Source organism: Peromyscus californicus, unplaced genomic scaffold (genome assembly GCF_007827085.1).
Source record: "Peromyscus californicus insignis strain IS unplaced genomic scaffold, ASM782708v3 Scaffold_18__1_contigs__length_77618521, whole genome shotgun sequence".
NCBI lineage: Eukaryota > Metazoa > Chordata > Mammalia > Rodentia > Cricetidae > Peromyscus > Peromyscus californicus.
In genome coordinates, this window is record NW_026294480.1 from 46,437,037 (window position 1) to 46,462,484 (window position 25,448).

The 25,448-nt window shown below is 38.3% G+C and overlaps 1 protein-coding gene across 2 annotated transcripts in view; it reads right to left on the bottom strand.

Annotated features, from left to right (window-relative positions):
- The window catches only part of Parp8 (poly(ADP-ribose) polymerase family member 8), a 187,002-nt gene that overhangs the window by 27,401 nt on the left and 134,153 nt on the right, over positions 1 to 25,448 (bottom strand). For both annotated transcript variants that reach the window (XM_052743320.1, XM_052743319.1), the window contains exons 12-17: positions 19,335 to 19,460; positions 18,302 to 18,860; positions 16,823 to 16,873; positions 16,624 to 16,719; positions 2,153 to 2,245; positions 504 to 629 (exon numbers count right to left, since the gene is read on the bottom strand). In XM_052743320.1, coding sequence (XP_052599280.1) covers positions 504 to 629; positions 2,153 to 2,245; positions 16,624 to 16,719; positions 16,823 to 16,873; positions 18,302 to 18,860; positions 19,335 to 19,460 — 1,051 coding nt within the window. The remainder of the gene's footprint in view (positions 1 to 503; positions 630 to 2,152; positions 2,246 to 16,623; positions 16,720 to 16,822; positions 16,874 to 18,301; positions 18,861 to 19,334; positions 19,461 to 25,448) is intronic.

The window sequence follows — 25,448 nt, forward strand, 5'->3', positions numbered from 1 at the left end:
TAAGGTGACAGTATGTGCTCAAATGATCCCTCATTTCTATGCAGAAAGTAAACAAGGAAGGAAAGGTCTTCTGAGGGTGTATTATATAGTCATTTCTCTAAAAGGATTGTGAGATGAACAATAATATAAACTGAGGCAATTCTGGCTTACAATCATTTGAAATTCTGTTATTTCAGAAAGAGTTCTGCCATAAGTATTCATGATCTGGTTTTCTTAAGATATGTGAGTCTTTTAACAATATGGATTTAACTTTTGTTAACTTCTGAGGGGAAGGGTAGGTAACAGCAGGGGAAGGATGTTGAAGTGATAAAGGAGAAAAGGGGAAGCTGTCCCTTGACTATGCTCCTTCTATTCTGATGAGATGATAGAATACCATGTGTTTTAAAACGACCTTGGATACACTTGACAAGACAGATATTCAAAGGGAAGAGAGCCATAAGACTAAAGTCTCCATCCTGGTTCGCAGGAGCTTTGGACATGGTGGGCTCGGGCTGACCACTTACCCGGGGGTTGAAGGCCAACATCTGAGGGTCATTAGGATCTACCACAGAAGGATATGGCTCGAAAATGACGACTTTTCTAGGAGATTCCAATGCAGATCTACACATGGACACGAGTAGATCTACCACCTTGGAAAACACGTGAGATGAGTCACTTCTGGATATCCAGTGGGTATTTTGCTACTGGCTGTCCTGCTCAGGGCAGCACAAAGTAATCAGGAAGCCCCAGGTCTGTCACCCTTCTTTCAAATCTGTAGTTCATGACTTGATACCAAACTTGGCCAAATGGGACCACTGATTTCAAATAGCAATTGCTCTGAGTATGTCTCTAACATGGGCACACAGTGTGTGAAGACATTGTTCTAGATTCTATGGTAAGATGAACAAGTCAGGTCTGTGCTAGGGTGCTGTGTGCAGTCTAATGGGCAAGATTTACAAAATAGATAGCAATGAAAGGAACAGGTGCTTCACTGCAGTCTCTGGTGGTATTAAATGGAATGATAACAAAGTAGCTATTAGATAATAGTGTGTATGGAGGCTCTGGAGCTATCCTAGAGAGGCCTGGCACTGTAGGGGAGGACATTGCCCCAGGTTCGAAAAGTCACACAGCCATGACGAGTTTGCCATATTCTAGGAAAAGCAAATTGCTGCAAGTCACCTTGCCTCTTGTTCCTTTCCTCTGTCAAAGCTATTAATGGTCATTGTTAAATACAATGGCTTTGTTGCTATGTATTCAATGATTCCTCTGCTGATTTACAAGGGGACAGTACTGTGTATACTAAGCTGCCTCCATTCTGCAGTTCCCAGAAGAACATCCTATTTCTGGAAAAGGAATGAAGCAAAAGGCTACTGTCTGGATGGAAGGAACTCCTCTGAACGGATGTAACCCAGTGTGGATACGAATAGGGAAATTTATGTCTGCAAAGATTTCAAACAAGCATTTTTACAATGCACAGTAAATGGATGATGGTACATGGCTATAATCCCAGCCCTGGAGATACCAACACAGTAGTAGGTTTACAAGTTCAACTCAAGGGCAGTCTGGGCCACATACTAGGATCCTGTCTCAACGAACATGGCCTAATGTAACCCTGTATCCAACAATAACAAATAACAAAAAGCTGGGCCTGGTGGGGGCACACTCTCAATACCAGCATTTGGGAGGCAGAGATAGGTGGATCTCTGTGAGCAGGAGGCTAGCCACAACATAGCAAGTTCCAGGACACCCAGGGCTACAAAGTAAAACCCTCCAGATAGACAAATAAATAAAATAATTCAACAGACTTCTACTTTGTGGAAGTATAACTGCACCAAAAAGCAAAAAAAAAAAAACAAACAAACAAAAAAAAACAAACCAAACCAAAACAAAAAAACAACAACAACCAAAAAAAAAAAACCTATAAAAGAACACTTGCAAGGCTTTCTGCCCCATTTACCACACAAGACAATTATTTTTAAAAGAAAATTGTTTGATTTCTCCCCTAGGCCACTGCAAAATGACAAAGCATAGATTTAAAAGAAAAAAGATCAAGTGCCAGATTGTTTTTAGCAAGACGCTATCAGAATTCTTCCCCCAAGAACAGCATAGAGAGAACAGCGGTAGACTGGAACAAATTTTTCAAACCCAAACAAGACACAATTCGCATGAGTACCTGAGCTCCAGTGGCTATCTCATCGGCGGCTTCATTCATCACCCCCAGGGTTTGAAAAGCAAACACGCACAGCTCCCTCTCACACACCGTGGGCTATAAAAGAACAGGAGTCAATTACAGTATATTTTTCCATCTTTCAATTCAAAAATGGAAAGTCGTTCTATATAATAACTAGAGGCTTAGACTATTTTTTACAAGGAAATCATATCATGTTACTTAGCAATAACCAAATTCTTGCACTGTGCTAACAAGAGTCTCTTTGTAGAGTCACAACTATAATAATAAATGACCCATTTGAGCAAGGTGGAGACATTTCCATCCAGAACAATTTAGCAATCAATGAAAAGAATATTAAGCAGTGAAGTACATCTCTCTACCCAATGTACAATGCACAACATCAGATGTATTCATTTTAAAAAGTATATCCCTAGTTGGGTATATAATGAAGCTATACACAAAAACTACATTAAGAAGATGTAATGGGCGAGTCTCACTTTTCCTTAGGAAATTTAGTTAAAAGAAATAAGCATGACTCTACATACTTGCTACCTAGCTCTTGAAAGATTGGTTTTGTTGCACAGACTTTTGACATCAATAACCTCCTGAGGTCAACAGCACTGAAATATACACTCTGCAATTCCTTTGGAGGAGCTCTCATTGTTCAATTCTAATATAGTGTCAACCCCTTGATTTATCTTATCTCCCCAGTTACATTGCATTAGGTAGCTGATGAAGCCTAACACGATGCCATCTCCTGTGCCTCTGCACACCAGACAAAAGGCATTTGTTAGTGCCATAGCTCCCGGGCTAGGTGCTTCTAGAGGATGACCTGACGGTGCTCAGCCAGGGGAAAGTATGGCTCCATTCTGAACATCCTTTATGTTTAGAAGGAGCCCATATGTGTGGCTTTGTGGATAGGAAGCCTGACTCATCACAGTTTCTGGCAGAATCCCTGAAGAGGATCTAAGGGGAAAAAGGATTTGCTCTATCGCTTTTGATGATCCTAACAGTGCAGGTCTGATCTGATTCAGTTTCAGAAATGTTGAAATTGGGGGAAAAAATTTAATGGAGGGAGTTGTGTCGACTCAGTCTACACTCAGTGCGATGTGTTTGGATAAGCACAGAGCAGACTAGTCAATTCCGACTGTTTTCCCCTCTATTTGAACATCTGACTTATTCTGAAATCTTCTTCAATCTTTTAGGAGGATCTGTGTATGTATGCCTCAATTTTCCCAAAAGGACACGAGGCTTTTTTCCTTTTGTTCACTTTCTGGGGAGTATAATGTGCTGCGACGCTGAGGAACAGGAGCAACCGTTACTGCATATTAACTATAAAATTCAATGTTACATCAACGTCTGGATATAACAAAGTTGCACATGAACAAAAATGGAGGGAGAAAGGCTTGGAGACCCTGAAGGACTGCTGGGACTTAACCATGTACCACTCACTCACCCCAGTAAACAGCAACACAGAAGAATAATACTCTAGTTATATAACCCACCACCCTTTTAATGACTAAAATACAGTAATCTCCAAACTGAATAACAACATATGGTTTATTTAGTGATTCCAATAATTATCAGTTTTATCTGAATCTTTAACCATTAAACGTGTGTATATATGTAAATGGCACACATATACACATACTATACACACACACACACACACACACACACACACACACACATATATATATATATATATGGCAGATTTCAGAGTAAATTAAGCATTCAAGTAAAAGGAAAAGCCGGTTACATAATATATATCATGATCAGAATATATTCCATGAAAAATTTAATTACAATTAAAAAAGTAACAGAAACTACTTTTTCAATATTATACTACTGCTTTAAACAGAAGTAAAATTTCACTACACCAAATTTAAGAGTTCATTAAAAATTACAATACAAGAAACATTTATGAAAATTATGATAGATGACTATGCATATATACATATATATATATATATATATATATATATATATATATATATATATATATATATATATATATATATATATACCTCATCACTGACAATCCTAGGAATTCATGAGCTGTTCTGACTGTGTCTAGAATGAATTTTGGTAATTTCCCCCACTGAAATGATTTCCATACTGATTTCTTCTGCATTCACTCTCCTGGTCCTGCACCTAGAAAGCTCTGAATCCCACAGATTCACCAACAGTCTTCTCAAAAAATAAACCTGCATTCTAATGAATGAAACTATGACACAATTACTTTATGGACATGTTTCCCTAAAAGACACCCTTCTTTCCATACTCAATTGTGTAAATCTCATTTCTGGAAACCTCCTAGCACGCCATCAGCTGGAAGAAGGGAATCAGGCACACTAGAAAGTATGTTTTCTGAAAACAAAAACCAAAACAACTTTCCATCATTCTGAAAATTTACAAGTAAAAACATAAATTATATTCTTACAAGAACATATATCCCATTTTGTAATGTGGCAACGAGACAGTAAGTGTTGTTATTAATTATTACCATACTAACACCACACTAAGTCGGCGCTAGTGAAGTGTCAAAACACTCCAAGATGTACGATACAAAAACATTAAACTTTCTCATAAATATTTCTACATCTACACAGCTGCTTTGTACAGTAATATCCTCTTCTTCATCTATACTATATTTGAAAATTTGAATTATCAATACAAGATGGTACTAAAAGAATTCTGAAATTACATAAGGTAATTAAAATTAGGTATCTCTCTGAGAACTGGTCTGTGTGGTGAATGAGTAACTATGTGGTATCTACCCCTAAGTGGGACTTCTATACCACAGTCCCTCCCAAACAGCTCAGAAGACATTCTAGAGGAGGGCAGAAAGATTTTTCTTCTTTTTCTCCTTTTATTAAAACTAGACTTTTTTCCTCACATGATATATCCTGACTACAGTTTCCCCTCCCTCTACTCCTCCCAGTTTCTCCCCACCTCCCCTCCCATTTAGATCGACCCCCTTTCTGTCTTTGACTAGAAAAGAAACAGGCATCTAAGAGATAATTAAAATAAAATAAAATGAAACAAAACAAAAACTAATACATTGGAGTTGACGAAGACAAATAGAAGAAAAGGAGCCCAAGAGAAGACAAAAGAATCGGAGACCTACCTGTTTACACACTTAGGAATTCCATAAAAACACTAACTTGGAAGTCATAATACATACACAGAGGACCTGGTGCAGACCTGTGTGGGCCCTGTGCATGCTGCTTCAGTCTCTGTGAGTTCATATGAGCTTTGCTCATGTTGACTTGGAGGACCTTGTTTTCGTAGTGTCCTCAATCCCCTCTGGCTCTTCTGAGGCAGAAGGATTTCTAAGAGCCAGAGGTTGAAGAGGATTGCTAAGAAGGTGTTTCTGGACATGACAGAGCTGTTACTCTCATGAACTCACAGTAACTGTAGATGCCCACACAAGACCTGCACAAGACAAAACTAGTCATAATTCCAGCATAGATGGAGGAGTGTGCCATGGAGTCTCAACCCTAGCTGAGGTGCTTTGACAGCTGAATACAGCTGGGGTATCGAGAGTCAGCCTTCTTCAGGGAAGTGGCCTCTGGTAGGTTGTCCATTTCCTAGTGAATGACTCTACAGACATGCATATATGGACAGCACTGATTAAAATTGGGAGTGGGGTGTGGGGGTATCATTGGGAGGAGTTGGTTTGGGAGTATGGGATTTATAGGATCAAAATACATTATGTACATTCTTGAAAACTCTAAAAGAATAAGTAAAAAAAATCAGGCTTCTCTAATCACAGAAGGGCATCAACTCAAGAAGAGAAACAGAATCATTCCTCCTTGGCACTATGGAAGGGGTCACACTGTAGACTATCCTTTTCCCACTCTGAAATGATTCTTGTGTACCCCTCATGAAAAACTACCATGATTGACAGTTACACAGAAAATGCCAGTTTCTATTTTAAACTGTACACAGCTACTTAACATCTATTAAGAGATAGATGTAATAATGAGTTTATTTAACATTTTCATAGAAATCATGTAATCAAGTCTGTCATTATTAATTCTTTTCTTCTTTTGTTTTAATATGTGACCTTAAGATTTAATAATTGTGTGTTGTCTTGGAGCAATCAACTTCCTACAATTTAGACTATAAAACCTTATAGTCTATTGCCAACACATACATATTTACTACATAATATCCATTATTTACCAACTTAAACGGATGAAAACTTTTATATGTGTCCTTAAAATATGATTTATTGTAGACCTTTCAGCTAACATGAATATTTAAATTTTTTGAATCAAAGCAATTTAAATGTAAGCAATAAAAACATATTTCAAAAACTGTTTCTAAGCCTCAAAGAATATTTTAGAACCTAACCGTATTTTAAGAAATTTGTGTTTTCAATGAATTTAAATTACCCTTTACTGAGAATAGAAATGTTACAACTCTAGAGGGTTTGCTACACATTTATGTGGAGAGTAAAGCATGGTGTTGGGAATGGTTTTCAAACACTTCTGTTATGATCTTTTTGTTCAAACTAAATATTTCATGTAAGTCCAATATATAAAACATACAACTGGATCTTGTTGACCCCAGAGCACATATGCAGCTATTTTCAAATCAGGAAAATGGGAATAAAAATAACACCCAACTCTGTGAGTTGATAAGAAAGTTAAACAAGATTGATAAACATTTCCTTTAGGAATGGAAAGCTATTTAAGTGCTGAACAAAATAAATGAAATTATCCCAGCTGTCCTTATAGTCGTTTATGTCAATGCCTAAGAAAGTACTGAAGAAAAAAACACTAAAATATTGAATAAAGACTGTAGTATGTCATATAGCATTTTATACATTTAATCAAAAATGTTAAAATATTGAAGTATTTCCAATCAAAAAGAGAAAAATCAGTTTAAATGTAAATTCTTGACTTAAAAATAATGTTGAAAAATGAGAATAAAAAATAACATATTAAGAACGACATCTCTAAGCTTTTACTTCTCTGCATTTCCAGTTTCACAGGCAAGGCTTTGAGTGTTTTGCAGTTGAGACAGATGTTCGGGTGGGCAAATGTTTACTCTTCATTAACGGAGACAGAAATGACACAGGGATCAGGGCAGAGGTGTGCGTGCAGGGCAAGCTTGGTCCCCAGTGGAGTGTTCACAAGTGTGGGGGGGGTGGTTTGGAAGACTTTTAGGAGGTGATTAGGTGGAGGAAGTGCAGGCAAATCAAAGGATTCATCCACTGAGTGGTTAATAATTGATCAAACTGTTGAGAAGTGCTGAAAAGTGGAAGCACTTCCAGATTGGGAGAAGAAGGTCTCTGGGGCCCTGCCCTTGAAAAGTACATCACATCTCTCTCCCTCTGCCTCTCTGCTTCCTTCTTCTGTCACATGCTGCTGCTCTATGATATTTTGCCTCAACACAGGCCCAGTGCAGTAAAGGCAGCTGACCATGACTATGAGTCTTTACTAACATGTATACTGACATGGGAAATGTGCCTCTTAACCAGGAACAAGGAACAGCCAGTATCAGTGAGCATAACGATGCTACCTCACATAGATGTTTGTTTTGTTTTGTTTTTTTCCAGCGGGGGTCAACAGCTCCCAAGGGATGGTCAAGAAAGACAGCAGCCAAGTAGAAAGGTAAAGGAACTAGGAATTTAGAGGCTTTCGGGCACCAAGCCCTTCCTTTCCTGTTTTCTGTAACACTCAAAGGCATCTCTAAAACGCGTGCTGCACTGACCCGCTAGTGCATTCAAAGGGGACAGATTTATTCCATAGGTTCGGGTTTGGTTTTCTGATAACAATCCACTGTACTGCCAAGTTAAGAACCCAGACTGTACAAACTCTTCGGTGTTTATGCAGGCTATTATACAGATTTGAGTGTTTTGTCAGGACTTACCTAAAAGTGTCATTCTGAAATGCTGTAAACAAATAAAGAGAAAACTGGAGCATCTTACACTTCTAAGTAGCACATTGAGTGCATTCCAGACAGTATGTAACGCACTAACTGTGTCCTCTAAGCAGAATAACAGAGGAGTGCAAGTAGGGGCCAACATTTTAGGACTTGAAGAGCAGAGTGGCAAAGGACATTGACCACATCTTAAGAAAATCAGACTTCAAGAAAAACATGAGAAGTACTCTAAGCAGGGAAGACAAAGGCCTTAGGTTCAGGATTTCACAAAAAACAAGTATTGTTTCATCTCTTAAACCACCAGCTGTGTTATAATGCACCCATTTCGGGATTTATCACAGCTGGAAATATGTCACTGGGGTAATCCAATGGTCAGCGAATCATTGCTTAAAATTCCCTAAGAAATATATGACTCTTAAATTTACAGCATAACATACTGCAATGTAAGTACAAGAGAGACATAGAAAAAATTAGTAAGATTGCCTAAATCAAGAAAAGCATCTCTTAATGGAATTAAGGATTGGTTATTTCTGTTTATCCTTCTCCAAACAGGAGAAGTTTCTTTGATTATAATTTTTTATCTGATTTCATGTCACTTATATCATTATTTAAAAAGCCAAAGGCACTTGTCTGATTTCCTTATGCTATGTCACAGCAACATTAAACCATCTAATAATTAGCTATATAAAAATATTGATTTAGAAGATTTTTTTTCTCTCTAACCTTCATTGGTGAAGAAACAAAGCAAACCAAATTTGGAGTGAGACAGAAAGAAGACTAAGAGAAACTGGTATCTTTGCCACTTATTATAGGAATGAATTGCCAGCAATTAAACCACAAAGAGTAGACTGCCAACAATGTGTGCAGTGAATTTCAAGGACATAAATACAGTCCTCTGAGTCTGCAGGTTGAGAGTCTGTCTAGGTGCCACTCTGCCTGGCTGGAGTCCTGTCTTTATCACTTACCAGCAGAGGGACACTGAAAACAGTGTCTCTTTCCTCACCTGTAAAGTGAGGACAATAATAACTCACAGAGTCACTATAAGGATTAAACGCTGACAATCCATATAAAGTGCTTTGCACACATAAAAAATCCTTAAGGAGTGTCTGGTATTGATGAATTTCTGCTGTTCTCTGTGGTGGAGACAGCACTGCCATGGATCAACTCAAGGTCAAAGCATGAACGTTGGCAGAACAGAAGTACAGTTTCTAAGATGCGGATGTAGAGATAACCAGGAGACTCACCATTCCTTGCATCAAGTGGATATTTTTCTTTTCAATCACATAACAATTTAACAAATACGTGCTGCTTTAGCTGGATGTATTTTATTCTGAGAATAAAATAAAAGTAGACTTTCCAAATATAGGATATGGGCCATAAGAATAATTTTTCATCTATTTCCCTTGAATGAAATAGATAAATCATAAGGTCTGATAATTGTGCTAATAAAATAGTTATTCATCCATATGAACCTTGAGATATTAAAAACTTCTCATAGAATCATTTATTTATAGGCTGTGTGATTTATCTTTTTAAACATATTCTGAAAAACAACATGATCCTTTTTGTTCTCCTTAAAAAGTGGAGCAGAATCTGCCAAGGCACCTTCAACCTACCAACCCTCCAATTAATGATTAAGATAGAGAGTACAGAAGTCAGACAGAATCCGGTTCAAAGCTCAGCATCCAGACACAGGACGTGAATGGTGTAGAACAAATTGTTTAATCCTTATGAACCTAAAACAACATTATCATACCCATAGGAGTAAATGACTAGAATTTTTAAAACATCAGGTAAGGAATCAATAAACAAACTATCCTCATACAGTGCCTGGTCCACAGTGGGAAATGAGCTCCCTCCTCAATAAATAATCCAGACACATATTAGGTCAATCATTATCTTCATATTTTACTGTTCCTCAAACTAAAACTTGGATTTTACTACATAGGTATAGTAGAATGCATATTTTTAAACACTGAAATGGGGGTTGATATCAACAAAAAGGGCTACGTAATAACCCAACTGCCCTATAAAAGCTTTAAAGAAAAAAAAAAAAAACTAGCAAAAATGGTCTTAACCAACACAGTGAAATACTGTTGGGAGGCAAGAAGCACTTACTCAAAACAAGTAACTACACCCTGATAAGAATGCAAACTATGTGTACCAGCTCACATTTCCTGAAACTGGAAGAGGCAGCATGGAAGTCATTCGCAAAGGACTTTTGTGGACCCCATCTAATGGCTCTCGGAAGTCAAGCTCAGAACAATTGTCTGTTCCTGCTCGATCTGGAACTCAGCCAGCACTAATCTAATACCCAGGACCAGGACTGAACATTAATCAGTGTTTTGGTCATTACAGAGGCAGTAAGTAATGATGGAGGTATAGGACAAACTAACAAAACTGCTTTGGAGGAAAGACTAACCAAGAATAACATGCACAAGGGCTACGAAAGGCTTCTACGCATGCCTGGGAAGACAGAAGGCCACATACTTGGCTAGGACTCCATGTGCTCAAGAAAAATTTGTAGTCAGTCACGGTGGCTTGTGCCAAAAATCTCAGCACTTGAGGGGCTCAGGCAGGAGAATAGCCACAAGTTTGAAGCCAGTTTGAACTAAACAGAAATTTCTTGGCCAGCCAAAGCTAAACCACTAAGCCATATATTTAATTTAGAAAAAAAAGAGAATGAAGAAGAGGAGGAGGAGAAAACAAAAAAAAAATACACAAAAAAAAATACCAGGAGATGGCATTAAATATCATTTCTAGCTGGTTTTATTATTATAAAGGGGAAATTCAGGCTAGGGTAGAATTATAAACAGGCAGGCTAAGTATTAAAGAAATGCTCAACAAACATGCACCCTTGCCAAGAAATGGTAAGGCACTTTTGATGATAATTCATCAAGAAATAAATCCTAGAAAAGACAGAGATCTGATTCAAAAGTTGCTGCATTAGTATCTTCAGGACATCTAGCTCCCAATAAAAAAGAATGAGGCATGCAAAGAAATAATAAAGTAAGGCCCAGGTATAGGAGAAAGGCGACCGATGTACAGAGTCCAGGAAAATGCACAGATACGGGACTGAGTAGCATACACAAAATGATTAAAGAGCAAAAACAAAAACAAATTCTATCTAAATAAAGACAGTATTTCAAAAGAATCAATAGATAGAATTTATTTTAAAAAAAGGAAATAAATTCTGGGGTTGACAACTATAAAAACTGAAATAAAATTCACTGAGGGATGCTATAAATGCATTTGTGGAGTTCAGGAACATTTGTAAGTAGGCCAACTGAGATGTGTAACTTCAGCAACCTAAAGAACAATGAAGGAAGTAAACAAAGGCGAAGATGTCTACTCAGTGCCATCTTATACAAATGTATTAATGATGGAGTCCTGGAAGAGAAGAAAAAGATGTGGGAAGAATATCTGACGAAATAGCTCCCCAAATAGCAAATTCGTGAAAAAAATTATTAACCTATACTCAAGAAAGCCCAATGAACTCCACTGGGACAAACATAAAGAGATACACGCAAACCTTAATCAAAATACTGGAAGCCCTGGTGATGCACACTGTAATCCCAGCACTTAAGAGGCTAGCACAAGATGATTGCCTGAAGCTCCAGGTTAGCCTAGATCCCACAGTAAGTTTCAGGCCAATCTGGCCTATTGTGAGAGATCTTGTCTCAAAAAAAAAAACAAAGATCAAAACAGAACTACAGAAAATCACTGAAAAACAATGACAGAAGAAACCATGAGAGCAGCTCGTATATATGAGGAAACTTTCACACACACAGGCACACAAAATTCATTTCTCTTTAGAAGCCAAAGGATCAAGGGGAGGAGAAATTCAAACCTAAACAAGGAAAAGGGTTAGCAAATAATTCTATGTGTAACATTACTGTCCTTCAAACTTGAAAAAGAAATGAAAATATTCTCAAACAAAATCTAAGAGTCCATTATTAGTGCAACTGTCCCTCAGAAAAAAAAATGAAGGAATACTTCAAGTTGAAACTCCCAGAGTCTTAGACAGGGTACACAAAAACATTATGAGCATGGGTAAGAACCTGAAATGGCAAAAAACAAATTTTAAAAACTGTATATGCATGTAATTTTTTTATTTTTAACATTCTGATCAGTTTCTGTCTAGTTTAAAGGCAAACTACATGAAGCAATAATTTTGAATCTATGTTGGTAGCACAGGAGGTAGTGTGTCTTTGTGCACAGTGGCATAAGGGAGGAAGATCAGACATGTGGAGCATGAGCGAGACAACCTGGCCAGTGCGGGACTTCCCTGTAGCCTGATAACCATCAACTTCACCCTACTGAAGGGGAAAGGAAGGGAACTGAGTCACAAAGTTGTCTCCTGATCTATACACATGTGCTATGACATGTGTGTCATACCCATGTCATAATAACATGCACAATAATTAATTTTTAAAAGATATATAGGAACAAAGTTTTCATGTTATTAAAATCAAGTTGGCATTAATCTAAACTAGATTTTTAAATTTTTAAATGCTAATTTTACTATCCTAAACAGTTATGAAAACAGATCAGAATTTTGTACGACAGGAATTAAATGAGATCCTAGAAAATAGCTGTTTAACGCACACAAAAAAGCTAGTATCATAGAAAAAGATGAATAGGGATAGACGTAATTTGTAGAGAAAATAAATAAGAAACTGACATCCTTTTCTTGTTAGTAGGAATGGAGGAGAGAGGCAGGAGGTGGGAGGGAACTGAAGATCGTGTAGAGATTACAATAACATGAGACAAGACAAACTTGTTGAAGATAAAATTGCTACTAGAGATGACAGATACAAAAATCACAAATATGCAACGTAATTGTATAAACACAGGTCGAATGACACATTCTCCCACAATACATGGGGGAAATAGTGACAGGTGTAGGTAGAAATGGACAGCTCAACAGTAGAGAATTTAGTACTTCTATTTTCAATAACAGAAAAATAAATGAAATCAAATATAGGAATAAAGTCAATGTAATGAAGGCTCTGTTATATTTTTTTTTTAATCCACACAACCAACAATCCTCTGTCTTGAAAGAGACTGCTGTTGTTTAGGTTTGAGTGCTGCCCAAAATCCCACATGCTAAAGCCTTGTTTCTTAGGTCCTATGGGAAGATGGTGGGAGCTTTAAGAAGTAGGGCCTAGAGTGGAATTACTAGGTCATTAGTGTGTGTGCTTAAGAGGCATTGTGGGTCTCAGCCACTTCTGTTCTCTCTTGCTCCTGGGACAGTGGGTGTGCAGCTATGCTGCCTCATTTGCCTGCTGTCATATCCTGCCACAACACATGTCAGAGTAATGTAACCAACCGATCACGGACTAGGGCCTTCCAATCTATGAGCCAAAAATAAGTCACTTCTTTTTATATGTTGATTATCTCTGAACCAATGAGCTGGCTCCCAAGCCTTCCTTAAGTATTACCATAAATAGGAAAAAGAAACTAAGAAATCTTCTATAGATGGTCATTTAAAAAAGCCAAAAATAACTTATTAGAACTAATAAAGAAATTCAGCAAAATTACAGAACACAAGGATAATCTACAAAAATCATTTGTATCTCTTTATATTAACAAGAACTACCTGTAAATTAAATAAAAGGATTCATTTACATAAAATTTATCCAGAAAATACAGAATTCAGATGCTAAAAAAAATTAAAATAGCAATGAAAGAAAATTTAAAAGATCTAAGTAAGTGAAAGATATCCTGTGTTTATGCTTTGGAAAGATTATCATGAAACTATATCTTAGCCCATGCAGACTGCCAATAAAACAAACTTCTATTTCTCATCATCTGGAAACTAAAAAACCAACAGAGTCAGTGTCTGACGATGGACGACTGTTAGTGTCATGCACCAGTACAACAATAAGACCAGAGACATGCCGGGCGGTTGTGGCTCATGCCTTTAGTGCCAGTACTTGAGAGGCAGAGGCAGGTGGATCTCTGTGAGTTCAAAGCCAGCCTGGTCTACAGAGCAAGATCCAGGACAGTCACCAAAACTACACAGAGAAACCCTGTCTCGTAAAAAAAAAAAAAAAACAAGAAAACAACAACAACAAAAGACCAGAGACAGATGCCATTCTGTCTCATTGGGAGAAGAGTGAGGGAGCTCTCTCACTTATCTGATCCAACGGATTCCACCTCACTATGCGGTACAGCTCAGCATCCCACTCCCAATGACACCACACGAATGCTGGGATTTCAGTATATTGATTTGGGAGGGAAGACAAATATTTGGTGTATAGCTGATGACAATAATTCCCAAACTGATGCACAGGTTAAATGCAAACTTACACAAATACCAACTGCTTTTATGCTTTTATCTGCAAAAATAGGTAAGATGACCACAGAACTGATAGGCCAAAGCAAGGCAGTCCAACTAACCAAAGTTATCTTATAAAAGGAGAACAAGGCTAATGCATACTTCTTAGATTTCACTCTTACTACAGAGCTATGTAGACCAAGACTTGTAATCCTGGTATAACTTCAGACAATGAGATCTGTGGAAATAAAATGTATAGTCCAGAAAAAATTAATGTATTTATGGCCAAATGATTTTCAAAGGACCACAATCATTAAATAATAGTTTTCAATAAATCCATTAGAGAGACTGGGTCCATACCTGCAACACAACATATCTGAACCACAGCTTCACATCTCTGACAAAAATTAACTTCAAAACAATCACTCACTTAAATGTGAGACCAGTTATAAAACTCTTAGAAATAAACATTTGTACTATTGTGGCTTTTAATTAGGTGGTGGTTCCTTAGACACATTAAAAAAATGTAAGAAATTAGAAATGTTAGACTTCATCAAAGTATGAAACTTTACTGAATCAAAGATATTACCAAGGAAATATAATGGAAAGCACACAAAATAAGGTCTTTTTCATTTATATATGGTAATGATCTAGTAATAAAGATATAATATCCAGAATAGAGAATATCTGCCACTCAGTAATAAAAATTAAAATAACTCAACATAAAAATAAGGAAAGGTTTTGAACAGACATTTCTCTAGAGATATATAAATGGCCAATAAGCATGAAAACATTATCAAAATCATCACTCATTATGGCAGTATTACCAAAACAGAGAGCTAGACTCATATACACTGCAATGGTTACACATATACAGATATCCTCACACTCTTTGGAAGAAGAAAAAAGAAAAGGGAATGTAGATATGAAGAAAGTGAAGGAAGGGTGCAATCACTATGCAAATAATTCAGCCATTCCTCAGGAAGAGAGTAAACACAGGTCCTAGAGATTCCATCAACTGATGAATGAGTCATTCTATCTGGTGAGTCCACCCATAAAATGAAATATTGGATGATGAAAAGGAATGGATTATTGATCTATGCTGCAAAGATGAAACTTGGGAGCATACAAATTCATAAAAGAGGAGAATAAATCAGTGGTTGCCAGGCCACCAGGAAAAGGGAGAGAGTGCAAATGACTGATAGCAGTTCAGGGTTCTTCTTTAGGTAGTGGAAATATTCTGGAATTAGCAATGATGGCTATAATCATGGTTATATTAAAAATCACTTAACCGTGCACATTAATGACTTAAACATTGTATTGATTACTTTATTGTTGCTGTGATGAAATACCACGCCCAAAAGCTTCTTAGAGAAGACAGAATTGATTTTGCCTTATTGCTCCAGAGGACTCGAAGGACAAGGAAGGCACAGCAGCAGGGGCAGAAGCAGGAGGCTGAGAGGTCACATCTCAACCCCACACAGGAAGCAGGGAGAGAAAGCAGTATGTAGGGCAAAGTTATAAATCCCCAAAGCCTTCCCCAAGGCCTTGCCTGCTAGAGTTCCATAACCTCCCCAACAGCACTACCACCTGGGGACCAAGTATTCAAATATTAGAGCCCATGAGGAACAGTTCTCATTCAAACCACCCCAAGAATTACATAAACTTCAACTTAAAAACTGGCTTTTTAGCAACTTTTATTGATTAAAGCTTTATAAAGTTATTATTGCATAAAACTTTTTAAATTGAATAATTCACCCTCCAAAGCATGCATGTTCATTGATTACCATTTCCATACTTCTTTGGTGGTGTGACAACTGTGTTATTAAGTTTTGGACTTTCTTCTAACTTTCCCAATGCTATTGTGTACCTGCTCAAACTCGCATGGAACCTCTCTATATACTAACCATATTAAATTCTGGGGTTTTGAACAAACACACTAAAGCATCCTAGTTTTTTTAGCCTTATAAAAAGCTGTTTCCAGAACCTATGTGTTATTAAATAAACATATAAATACAGTTGATGAGACTTATTGCCTATATAGAAATAGATGTAAATGGATCCAAAGATGACAGGCGTAAGGAACACAATCTTAATAGGAAATTACTTACTCTTTCACAGATGCTTCCAGAAGTAATGCTAACTCATTTCCATCCAAATGATAACACTTAGTATATATTAAATAGTTTGCCCTAGGAAGTATTTATTTTAAGCTGTATTTGTTTACTTTCATATTGGAATGCTTTCACTTATATTTCTTGTTAACATGGAAATTCAGTCAGTAAGTACTCACCCTAAGCATGGGGCCGTTCTGAAACACGTGTGGCTCATCACAAACCACACAGTATTCATTCAATACAGGGATCCGCTGCTCGGCAAACTCAATCGTCTGGATAAATCAATACAAGGAAATAAGCCAGTGAGGGTCTCAAATGATGAAAAAACCCCAGCAAGGACAGGGTCCTCCCACCGTGGATGATCTTACTTCATACCTGCACCAGGAAGCCGCGGTCTCGGATTGGAATGCATTTTGCACCATTTGTCTATGAAAAGCAAAGTTTTAAAAAAAAGTAATTTTTCATTGAGGAGAATGTAGAAATTACAACTTTTACCTTTTTTTTTTTTAGAAATGAATGCAGAAGGCCACATGAGTATTGTAAGCTATTATGGTATTAAAATACCGAATTTCATTACAGACTGATTTTCTCATATTTGCATAATCTGCTATATTTGCCTAAACAAAATGATAGTCTTAATTTCTCATTTTTTAGTAGAACTATCTGTCATTGCTACATGAAAAGAAAATTCGTTTATTCTATTACTGATCAAAAAAATGCCCACACCATCATTAGAATATTCAAATCTTATCAGTGATTCCTCCAAGGAAAACTAGACAGCTGTTAGCAAAGGGCCCCCAGTACTAAATCTCTCAGCGGGCCAAGTACATGGGGAAAAACGTGTTTTCTCTCACAAACTATCTGAAATTATCTTCGTGGGTAAAATTATGGGAAACATTAGGAATTGATTGACATAACTTTCTCCATGTCACTAAAACATACCTTCAAATGAACTTTTAGTATATTCATATAAAATTATACAGATTGTCATGTTTTCCTCCAACAAGTATAATTCTACAGTGGTATTTGTAATTCAGTTGTAGGAGAAAATCTATGTATGGATGACTTCCTCAAATCAGTCTCTTGTTTTTGTCAACTTACATATGGCTGGGTATATCATATGCATCGTTAAATTGACACTCACAACATGTACATATTTAAAACAGCAAACAAAAACTTTTATCCACCATTTCTGAATATGTAACTACATGTATAATTTAAGTCTGTCTGAAGTTGACTGCAATGCCAATCACTGGAGAGGTGAATTTTGAGTAGGGTTGATTCACAGTCAATACCAACCATACGCTCATCAATGGGATCCACATCCTCCCACACAAAAAAATGGCTTTAGCATTAAACGGACATCAAGAAAATCTTCGTGTGAGACTCTTAGACGCTATCACCAAACACAATGTTCACAGACAAAATTCTCCAATATATAACTGAAATATTATTCTTAATTATAAGACAAGTGTGGTCCTCCACTATTCGTGGGGTGAAAGAAAAGATTAAATAACCTATTTAATAAAGATTAAAAACTTTGTAAATCTAACTGAATTCCTTCCATTTTTAGTAGAATTCAATGGGTAGGAATACAAACCAGACAGCAAATCAGTGATTACATTTTTTTTTCTCCAGAACCAATACTTACTGTTCTATGCTAGCTGTAAGTACCTAGTATACAAAAATAATATGCCCCTGCCCCCCCCCCAAAAAAAACCCAGCAAATTTAAAAACAAAACAAGTCAAATGAATCTTGCATCTTCTCTCAGGTCTTATAAAAAAATGCATACAAATACAAATCCCCTGCCCCTTCGCTACATTTAAGAAGACAAGATCAAAGTGTTTACGCACAGGAGGCTGGGAAGAAGACGATGATGGTGTTAAAATACCGATAAGCCCTGAGGTAAGCGAGAGCCTCCTGCCCTCTGCATTGGGTTCCTTGAAATGCTCTGTTTTCGATGACTTGGGGGCGTTGGAGTAAGACTTGCTGAGCAATTTGTGATTTTTCAGCCCGTATAACTCTTCCATTCTGAGATTACTGGAGTAAGACCTGCTTAGCAGTTTGTGGGGCTTCAAGCTGGTGTTGTGCTCACATCGCGGGTCTCCAGAACAAGAGCGAGTCAATAACTTATGCGATTTGAGCGTGAGGCAGTCCTCCTGTTTGCCCGCTGCCGGGCAGGGCCGGCCCAAGAGTTTGTGCGATTTGATGGTGGACATCGCCTGCTCGGCCCTGGGGTCGCTGGACAGCGAGCGCCCGAAGGTCCTGTGCGTCTTGGCGCACACGTCATCAGCTTTGACAGTGCTAGAGCAAGTCCTCCGCAGCAGCTTGTGCGTTTTGGAGATGCCGTCTTGTTCGGATTTCAGTTTGGATTTGCTTTTGCCACAACCAGGGGGAGGATAGCTGGGCGACCTTGAAGATGATCAACAATTAACACAGGGCAAAACTGGACCTAACGTCAGTGTTCCAGCTCAACCGCGGTACATATGCTGCCACCTCATCAACAGACCCCCTGTTAGGACCCAAGCCAAAGACGGATGCAGACTGGGTCACAGGAATTAAGCCACATCTGATAAACACAAGAAGACTCTAACATGGTTTCTCCCCTGATCTATCCCAGAACCCCATGAAGAACTGATTTTTGAAGGAATCTCTATGTCATGCAAAAACAAAACCTAACTTTCGCAAATTTTACCAATACTGACGGTCAAAATAAATAAATAAATAAGCACATCTATGTTTTTGATGGGCTACCTATAATTTAGTATTTTTTTGGAAGTCATACAGAAAACAAGACACCTAGGCAAGAAAGAATACTTTGGACTGGGTATCGTGGGACTCTAAAGGCTGAGCATGGAGACAAGGATGAAGACGCCTGTTACCAACCTGCGCAGGGTAGTAAACAAATGCAGAGGAGACTTCACCTTCTTCTCTGACAGCTTCTTACCGTGCAGGCAACTGGACTTTTCTTTGCTCTGTTTCCACTGCTGAGTAACAAACGTCTGCATGATCCTGTCAAACCCAAGGCAGCAGCTCTGTTAGCTCAGTCCCAACACCACCTAAATGAATATTTCTGGGTTTTGCTTGTGTGCTTGGAAGGTTAGCGGTTTTGTTGCTGTGTTGCTTTGAACCCGGGGTCTCACTATGTAGCCCTGGCCTGGAACTTGCTACAAAGACCAAGGTGGCCTCCAACTCCCAGAGAACAGGCAGCCTCTGTCTTCCTAGTACTGGGATTAAAGATGTGTGCCACCACACCCCTCAATACTGTGCCCACCAATACTTCGGTATTATTTCAATGGGAACACATTATCAAGGGAAAATAACACAACCATGAGGAAAATGCTAAGTTAGACTTGTACAACCTTCATTGTGCAACTTTCATATTAAGGAAGCCAGAATGTAAAAAATTACCATGGCTTTTTTATGACAAGTTATATCATAGCAAGTGGTTAAGAAACGTACTTCTTAACAAATTAAAATAAAATACCGGCATGATTCAAATTACCCAAATTACCAGAGAGTTTGTGAAATAAAAGATTTAAAGAGAATCCTGAGTGACCTTCAGGATCAGTAACTTTTATATGAATTGTTTTAAGTGAAGCCAACTTTTCATTTGATTGTTGCATCTATGGTTTTTCTTCATGAAATAGAAAACCAAATTGTAAAACTGTATGTAGAAACAAATAATATGGTCTTCAAGCACAGCCCAATTCCTCTTTACATGCTATTTTGTTTTTTTAAAATTCTATATTCCTAAAATTTCTTAGTTATTATCATCAGGTTGGAAGTTAGTAATTCTCAGTCTCAGAATTTTCCACAATATCTGCTTCCTTGGTGCTTCATGGTGAAAGAATTCTGGAGTGCAAACTCTGGACTAGAACAGCATGTTATCTGCAAAGGACCTGAGACTATGGTTGTGCATCCCTCCTTTCAAGTCACATGACAGGAGGATCCCTTAATGCTGGTATCTCAGTAGATGTGAAATTTTATAATTACATATTATATGTATAATACATTCAACATTTTTGTTTTCTTTAAAAAAAAATCCCTTCAAGTTTGCCTGGTTATGGTGTTCTTTTGCTATTTCTACAAACTGCTTCTAGGAGAGAAAATTGATACTAGTATTTGTTTATCAGCTAGACTATGCCAGGGACGAAAATAAAGCTTTGTAAAATAAAAGTGTTCCTCTTAGTTCCAGAAAATATTTATTATTCCACACACTGAGATAAGGCATACATTCAGGGGAGAAGGTGTGGCTCTTAGCAAGAACACCAAATTCTTCAACATCCTTCAGGTCTCAGCTAACCCAGCTCAGCACTTCTTCCTCTTTTGGCCTCTCTTCTGATATCTTTGATGTGTTCAGAGTCATGTCCGAATTATTTGAGGTCATTAGGTTAGAAGAAGTAATGAGAAAGGGGAGAGTAAACTCTGCATTGACTGATTCTGTGGTTCCAAAGTCACAGGAAATTTGCCTTGGATCATAAGAACAGGGGATCTCTTTATTTTATTTTTTTAATGTCTGAAGACTTTATTTACTTGATTTTTCAGGGAGATTTGAGTGTACTGGTATCACCATGATCACTATGTCTCCTTGTTCTAATAAAAAGAACTCATTGAAACCATTTTTGTACCAATTAGACTTAAATTCTTTTCCTCCAATGATGAAGGTTCCTATTCCTATAACCGGTCACCTAAGAAGGCTACCAAGTGCATGCTAGACAAGCTAATTGGAACCAAAGGACTTAGCAGGTTAAATGGCCAAAATATGTCTCACTTTCAGGTTGCATTGTTATTCCAAAGTGTGACTTTACCTTCTAACATCAGCAGCTCTCAAACATAATAAGATCCTAATTGTCCTTAGTTGTAAAAGGAATCAACTACTTCTTGAAAGACAGCTAATGTCACTGCTGATCCAAAGTGTGTGTAAATGTATGCATAGATGTATGTATAAGTATATAATGATCATATATATACATGTATATGCATATATATATAATATGATCATATTGTGCTATGATCACATGTGCTATAATGATGGCCTTCTCATAACACAGAGCCACTAGAATATTTAAATATTTATTAAGAGAAGGACAGCCGGGCGGTGGTGGCGCACGCCTTTAATCCCAGCACTCGGGAGGCAGAGCCAGGCGGATCTCTGTGAGTTCGAGGCCAGCCTGGACTACCAAGTGAGTTCCAGGAAAGGCGCAAAGCTACACAGAGAAACCCTGTCTCGAAAAACCAAAAAAAAAAAAAAAAAAAAAGAGAAGGACAAACTGGCAATTGATGTCTCAGCCACTTTCTGATCAAGGGTTCAGGGTCATCTGGACAAAAGCATGCATAACATCTGGACAAGAGAGTACATAAAGGCAACATCATGATTTACCTTCTCTTGATTTCAGAAGAACAGTACCCAAGAGTAGTATTATACTGCCACTGTAGTCATGGTCAGTTTCAACAAAAACCATCTGCTCAAAACCTTTTTCATGGTGCTGGTTTAAATTTGGGGTCATACAGTTCACATGTAAGGTGAATTTAGCATTAGAAATGCAGAAGCACACGAATTAGGAACTTCTACCAAATTTTACATTTGCCTTTCACATGTGTTTGAAGCCAAAGAAGACTCACACTATTTTCTCACTGTGAACAGAACCTAACCTTAATCAAGTAGGCATGAAGTCATACGTGACTTCAGGGATCTTGCCATTATTTCTATTACATTCAACCTTTTAATGACAGACACCCCATCACATGGATCACCACTCTTTGTCAGATCAGCCATGAAAAATTTTAAGTATTTTCTCTTAAGCTCTTTTGTTGACTTGACGCTCACACAATAGTCACTCAGTGCTAAACACATTTTACAGTATACCCATGGCAAAAGGGTACATATGTTTATATGACAGACAAACTAGCACATGGGTCAAAAGGATTATCTAGAAATAGATTCAGACTCTAGCATTTTCTGGTTGGCTGGCATTAAAGAAACTATTATATGTGCTGGACTTCAGTTTCATTACTGAGGAAATAGGATCCTAATAGTTCTTGTGCACCCCAGAGCTACTGTAAGAACTAAGTGATTGACTGTGTGTCAGTACTTGGAATGGAAGCCACACACTAAGCACTTGGTCCTAGTACCCCAAAACACCAGGGATGGATCACAGAACACACTGAATGTAGTTATCTACTTAAACAATACATACATAGCCTAGATTCCAAATTAGCATCCTTTCATATATTTCAAGGAAAATAACCTCTTCGCATCTGAATCTTTCTTATGGACTATCATGAAAATGAGACTGGAAATTTTAAATTATGTTATTTAGGCTAGATGGGAACTGAAGAACCTCAGTCAAATCCACTTGTAATTAAAGAAATTTAATCATGTACTGGACAGAAATTCATCAAAAAACATGAAAAATAATCTAACCCATATGAACAAAATCCCTACATAACTAAAATTCATTCATAAAAGAAAGTAATGTTTTCAAAAAACATTAACCACCAGGCTGGATCTATGAATTGAACCAGTGTCTTAAGCACAAACCTCAGCATACAGCTTTCTTTAATTTCTCAGGCTTACAACTACAGACACTGTTTCTTTGTCCAAACTCATGTGATATGCTCATGAGCCACTATAGGCAGAAAGTTGTTTATTCTGGGGGTGTGTGGGTGGGTGTTTAATTCTTGTCTTGTTTTGATCAACCCCATCCCACTAAATAAATAAATAAATAGATAGATAGATAAATAAATAAATATAAATGAATAAACAAACAAATAAATAATGCTTTGAAAACAGTGCCACAATAGAGCCAGTCCTGTTGACGGAGGTGTGGGGTGAGCCAGCACCAAAGTTGTAAGCATGGGAGAACTGTCCCCATTATTCATCTGCCATGCGGCCGCATGGGCAGGGGAGAGATGCGCCCCCCCCCCCATCAACACCTGAAGCAGGTAGGAGAGCTGGCCCTCGGGTCAGAAGGGCAGGAGATCTCTCCCTGCTTGCCACCAACTGAAACACTTAGGAGAGTAGACCCTGCATCTTGCCTGGGCAGCACAATAGAGCCAACTCCATTGGCAGAGGTTTGCGCAAGCCAGCCCCGAAATTGTGAGCATGTCCTGTGGAGGCAAGGGCAGGAGAGAGATGCCACCACCCCCCATCAATGCCTGAGGCAGATGGGAGAGCTGGCCCTGAGGGCCTAAGAGCAGGAGAGCTGGCCCTGCCTCTCTTCTGCTGCAGCACTCAGTGGCCCCTACACCACACCTGAGCAACACAGAAGAGCTAGCTAGCTTTGAAGGTGTGGGTATGGGAGATAGGAGAGCTGACCCTGAGGACTTAAAAGCAGAACTGATCCCACACTTTGCTCATCTCTGCAAGGGGTGAACACGCCAAGGCAATGCAGAAGAGCCCACCCTGGTGGTGAGGACAAGGGAGAGCTGGCGGGCTGACCAACCCAGCAACTATCCAGGCCCACCTTCTTAGAACCAGGGTTATGTGTTGGCCCACCCCGTCTATGATCTGCTAGAGCACGTGGTGAAGGGACTGGCCCTGCAGACTCAAAGCTGCAGGATCTCCACAACTCAGGGCAACAGCAGGATAACCAAGAGGAGTTCCAGTGAGGGCCCAGCATCAACAGTGTAGCAGCAACCAGATGCCTAGAACCAGACCAATGATTCTTTGCAATGAATACTTGCAAGTAAAGATACATAGACAAAAGGGTTTACTACATGACTCTCTGTGTCACACTACAGCTTCCATGAAATCCCCCCCCCCTTTTTCTTTTCTTTTTTCTCTTACATTTTATCTGGGCGGGGGGGGGGGGGGGGTGGAGGCTGCAAGGGCAGAGGGCAAATATGCAGGGACAGGAAATGAATGCATGATGTGAAAGACACAAATAATAAATAAAAAGAAAGCTAAAAGAAAAGAAAAGCAGTGCCATGGTAACATAACGTAAAGGTGCCCCCATGCTCCTCTCCAAGATGGTTAAGCCACGGATTCATGTAAGAAAAGAAAAAAAAAAGTCTAACTGAAAAAAGTAAATAAATAAATAAAACCAGTTGCACTGGAGAAGCCTCCCTAATTTCAGAACAGAAATTTGAAGATGCCCCATGTGAGTCTTTGAAAGAGAACATTGCTATAATGCGCTAAACATCCCTTGTAAATTTAATTTAGCTTTAGAGACACAGAATGTTAAATGTTAAGGGTTAATTATCTGATGCTGCATTTGTGTGCACATCTAGACTCAAAACTGAGCAACTAAAAGAGCAGCCCCCCCCACTTCAAATGCAATTATGCATAATTCATATCTGAGCAAAGTTACCTTGGTGTAGTGTCATTAAAAACTGGGACAATCCTAGAGGTCTGAGATAGGGACAAGCCCAGACATCACATAAGACTTCCGGCACCGGTAAAAAGGAAGCCGACACAGAAAATTGTAAAGTATTTTCTCTTAGAACATTACTCAATAAAGGCTGACATATGATGAAGAGGAAAATTCATTAAACTGAAAGGCAAAGACGTGGGCCGCATCCCGATCAAGGAACTAAACCACTGCAGTTGTGCACAGGGTCAGACGGGCTCTTACTAAATCAAGTTTATGGATCTGGAAGAATAAATAGTCCTTCAAGAATTCTCACGAGTTCTAAGAGCTGAAATTCTGATAAGTACAGCACTCATTATTTACATTATGACCACAGTTAACTGGGGCATACGTCAGTCTTTTCAGTCAGCTTTTTGGTCCTTATCAAAAAAAAAGAAGACAACCAGGAAGGATTGGAATGCACAGTAAAGGGAAGCCGGGATGTTAAATTACAACGCCATGATGGGAACCAGTGAGATGGTTCAGTAGGTTAAAAATGCTCGCTGTGCAGTCTGATAACCCCAGGACTCACATGAAATGGAAGAAGAGAACTGACTTCACAAAACTGTCTTACACACACACATACAAAAATTTTAAAAAGAAGACGATAGATAGATAGACAGACAGACAGACAGACAGACAGACA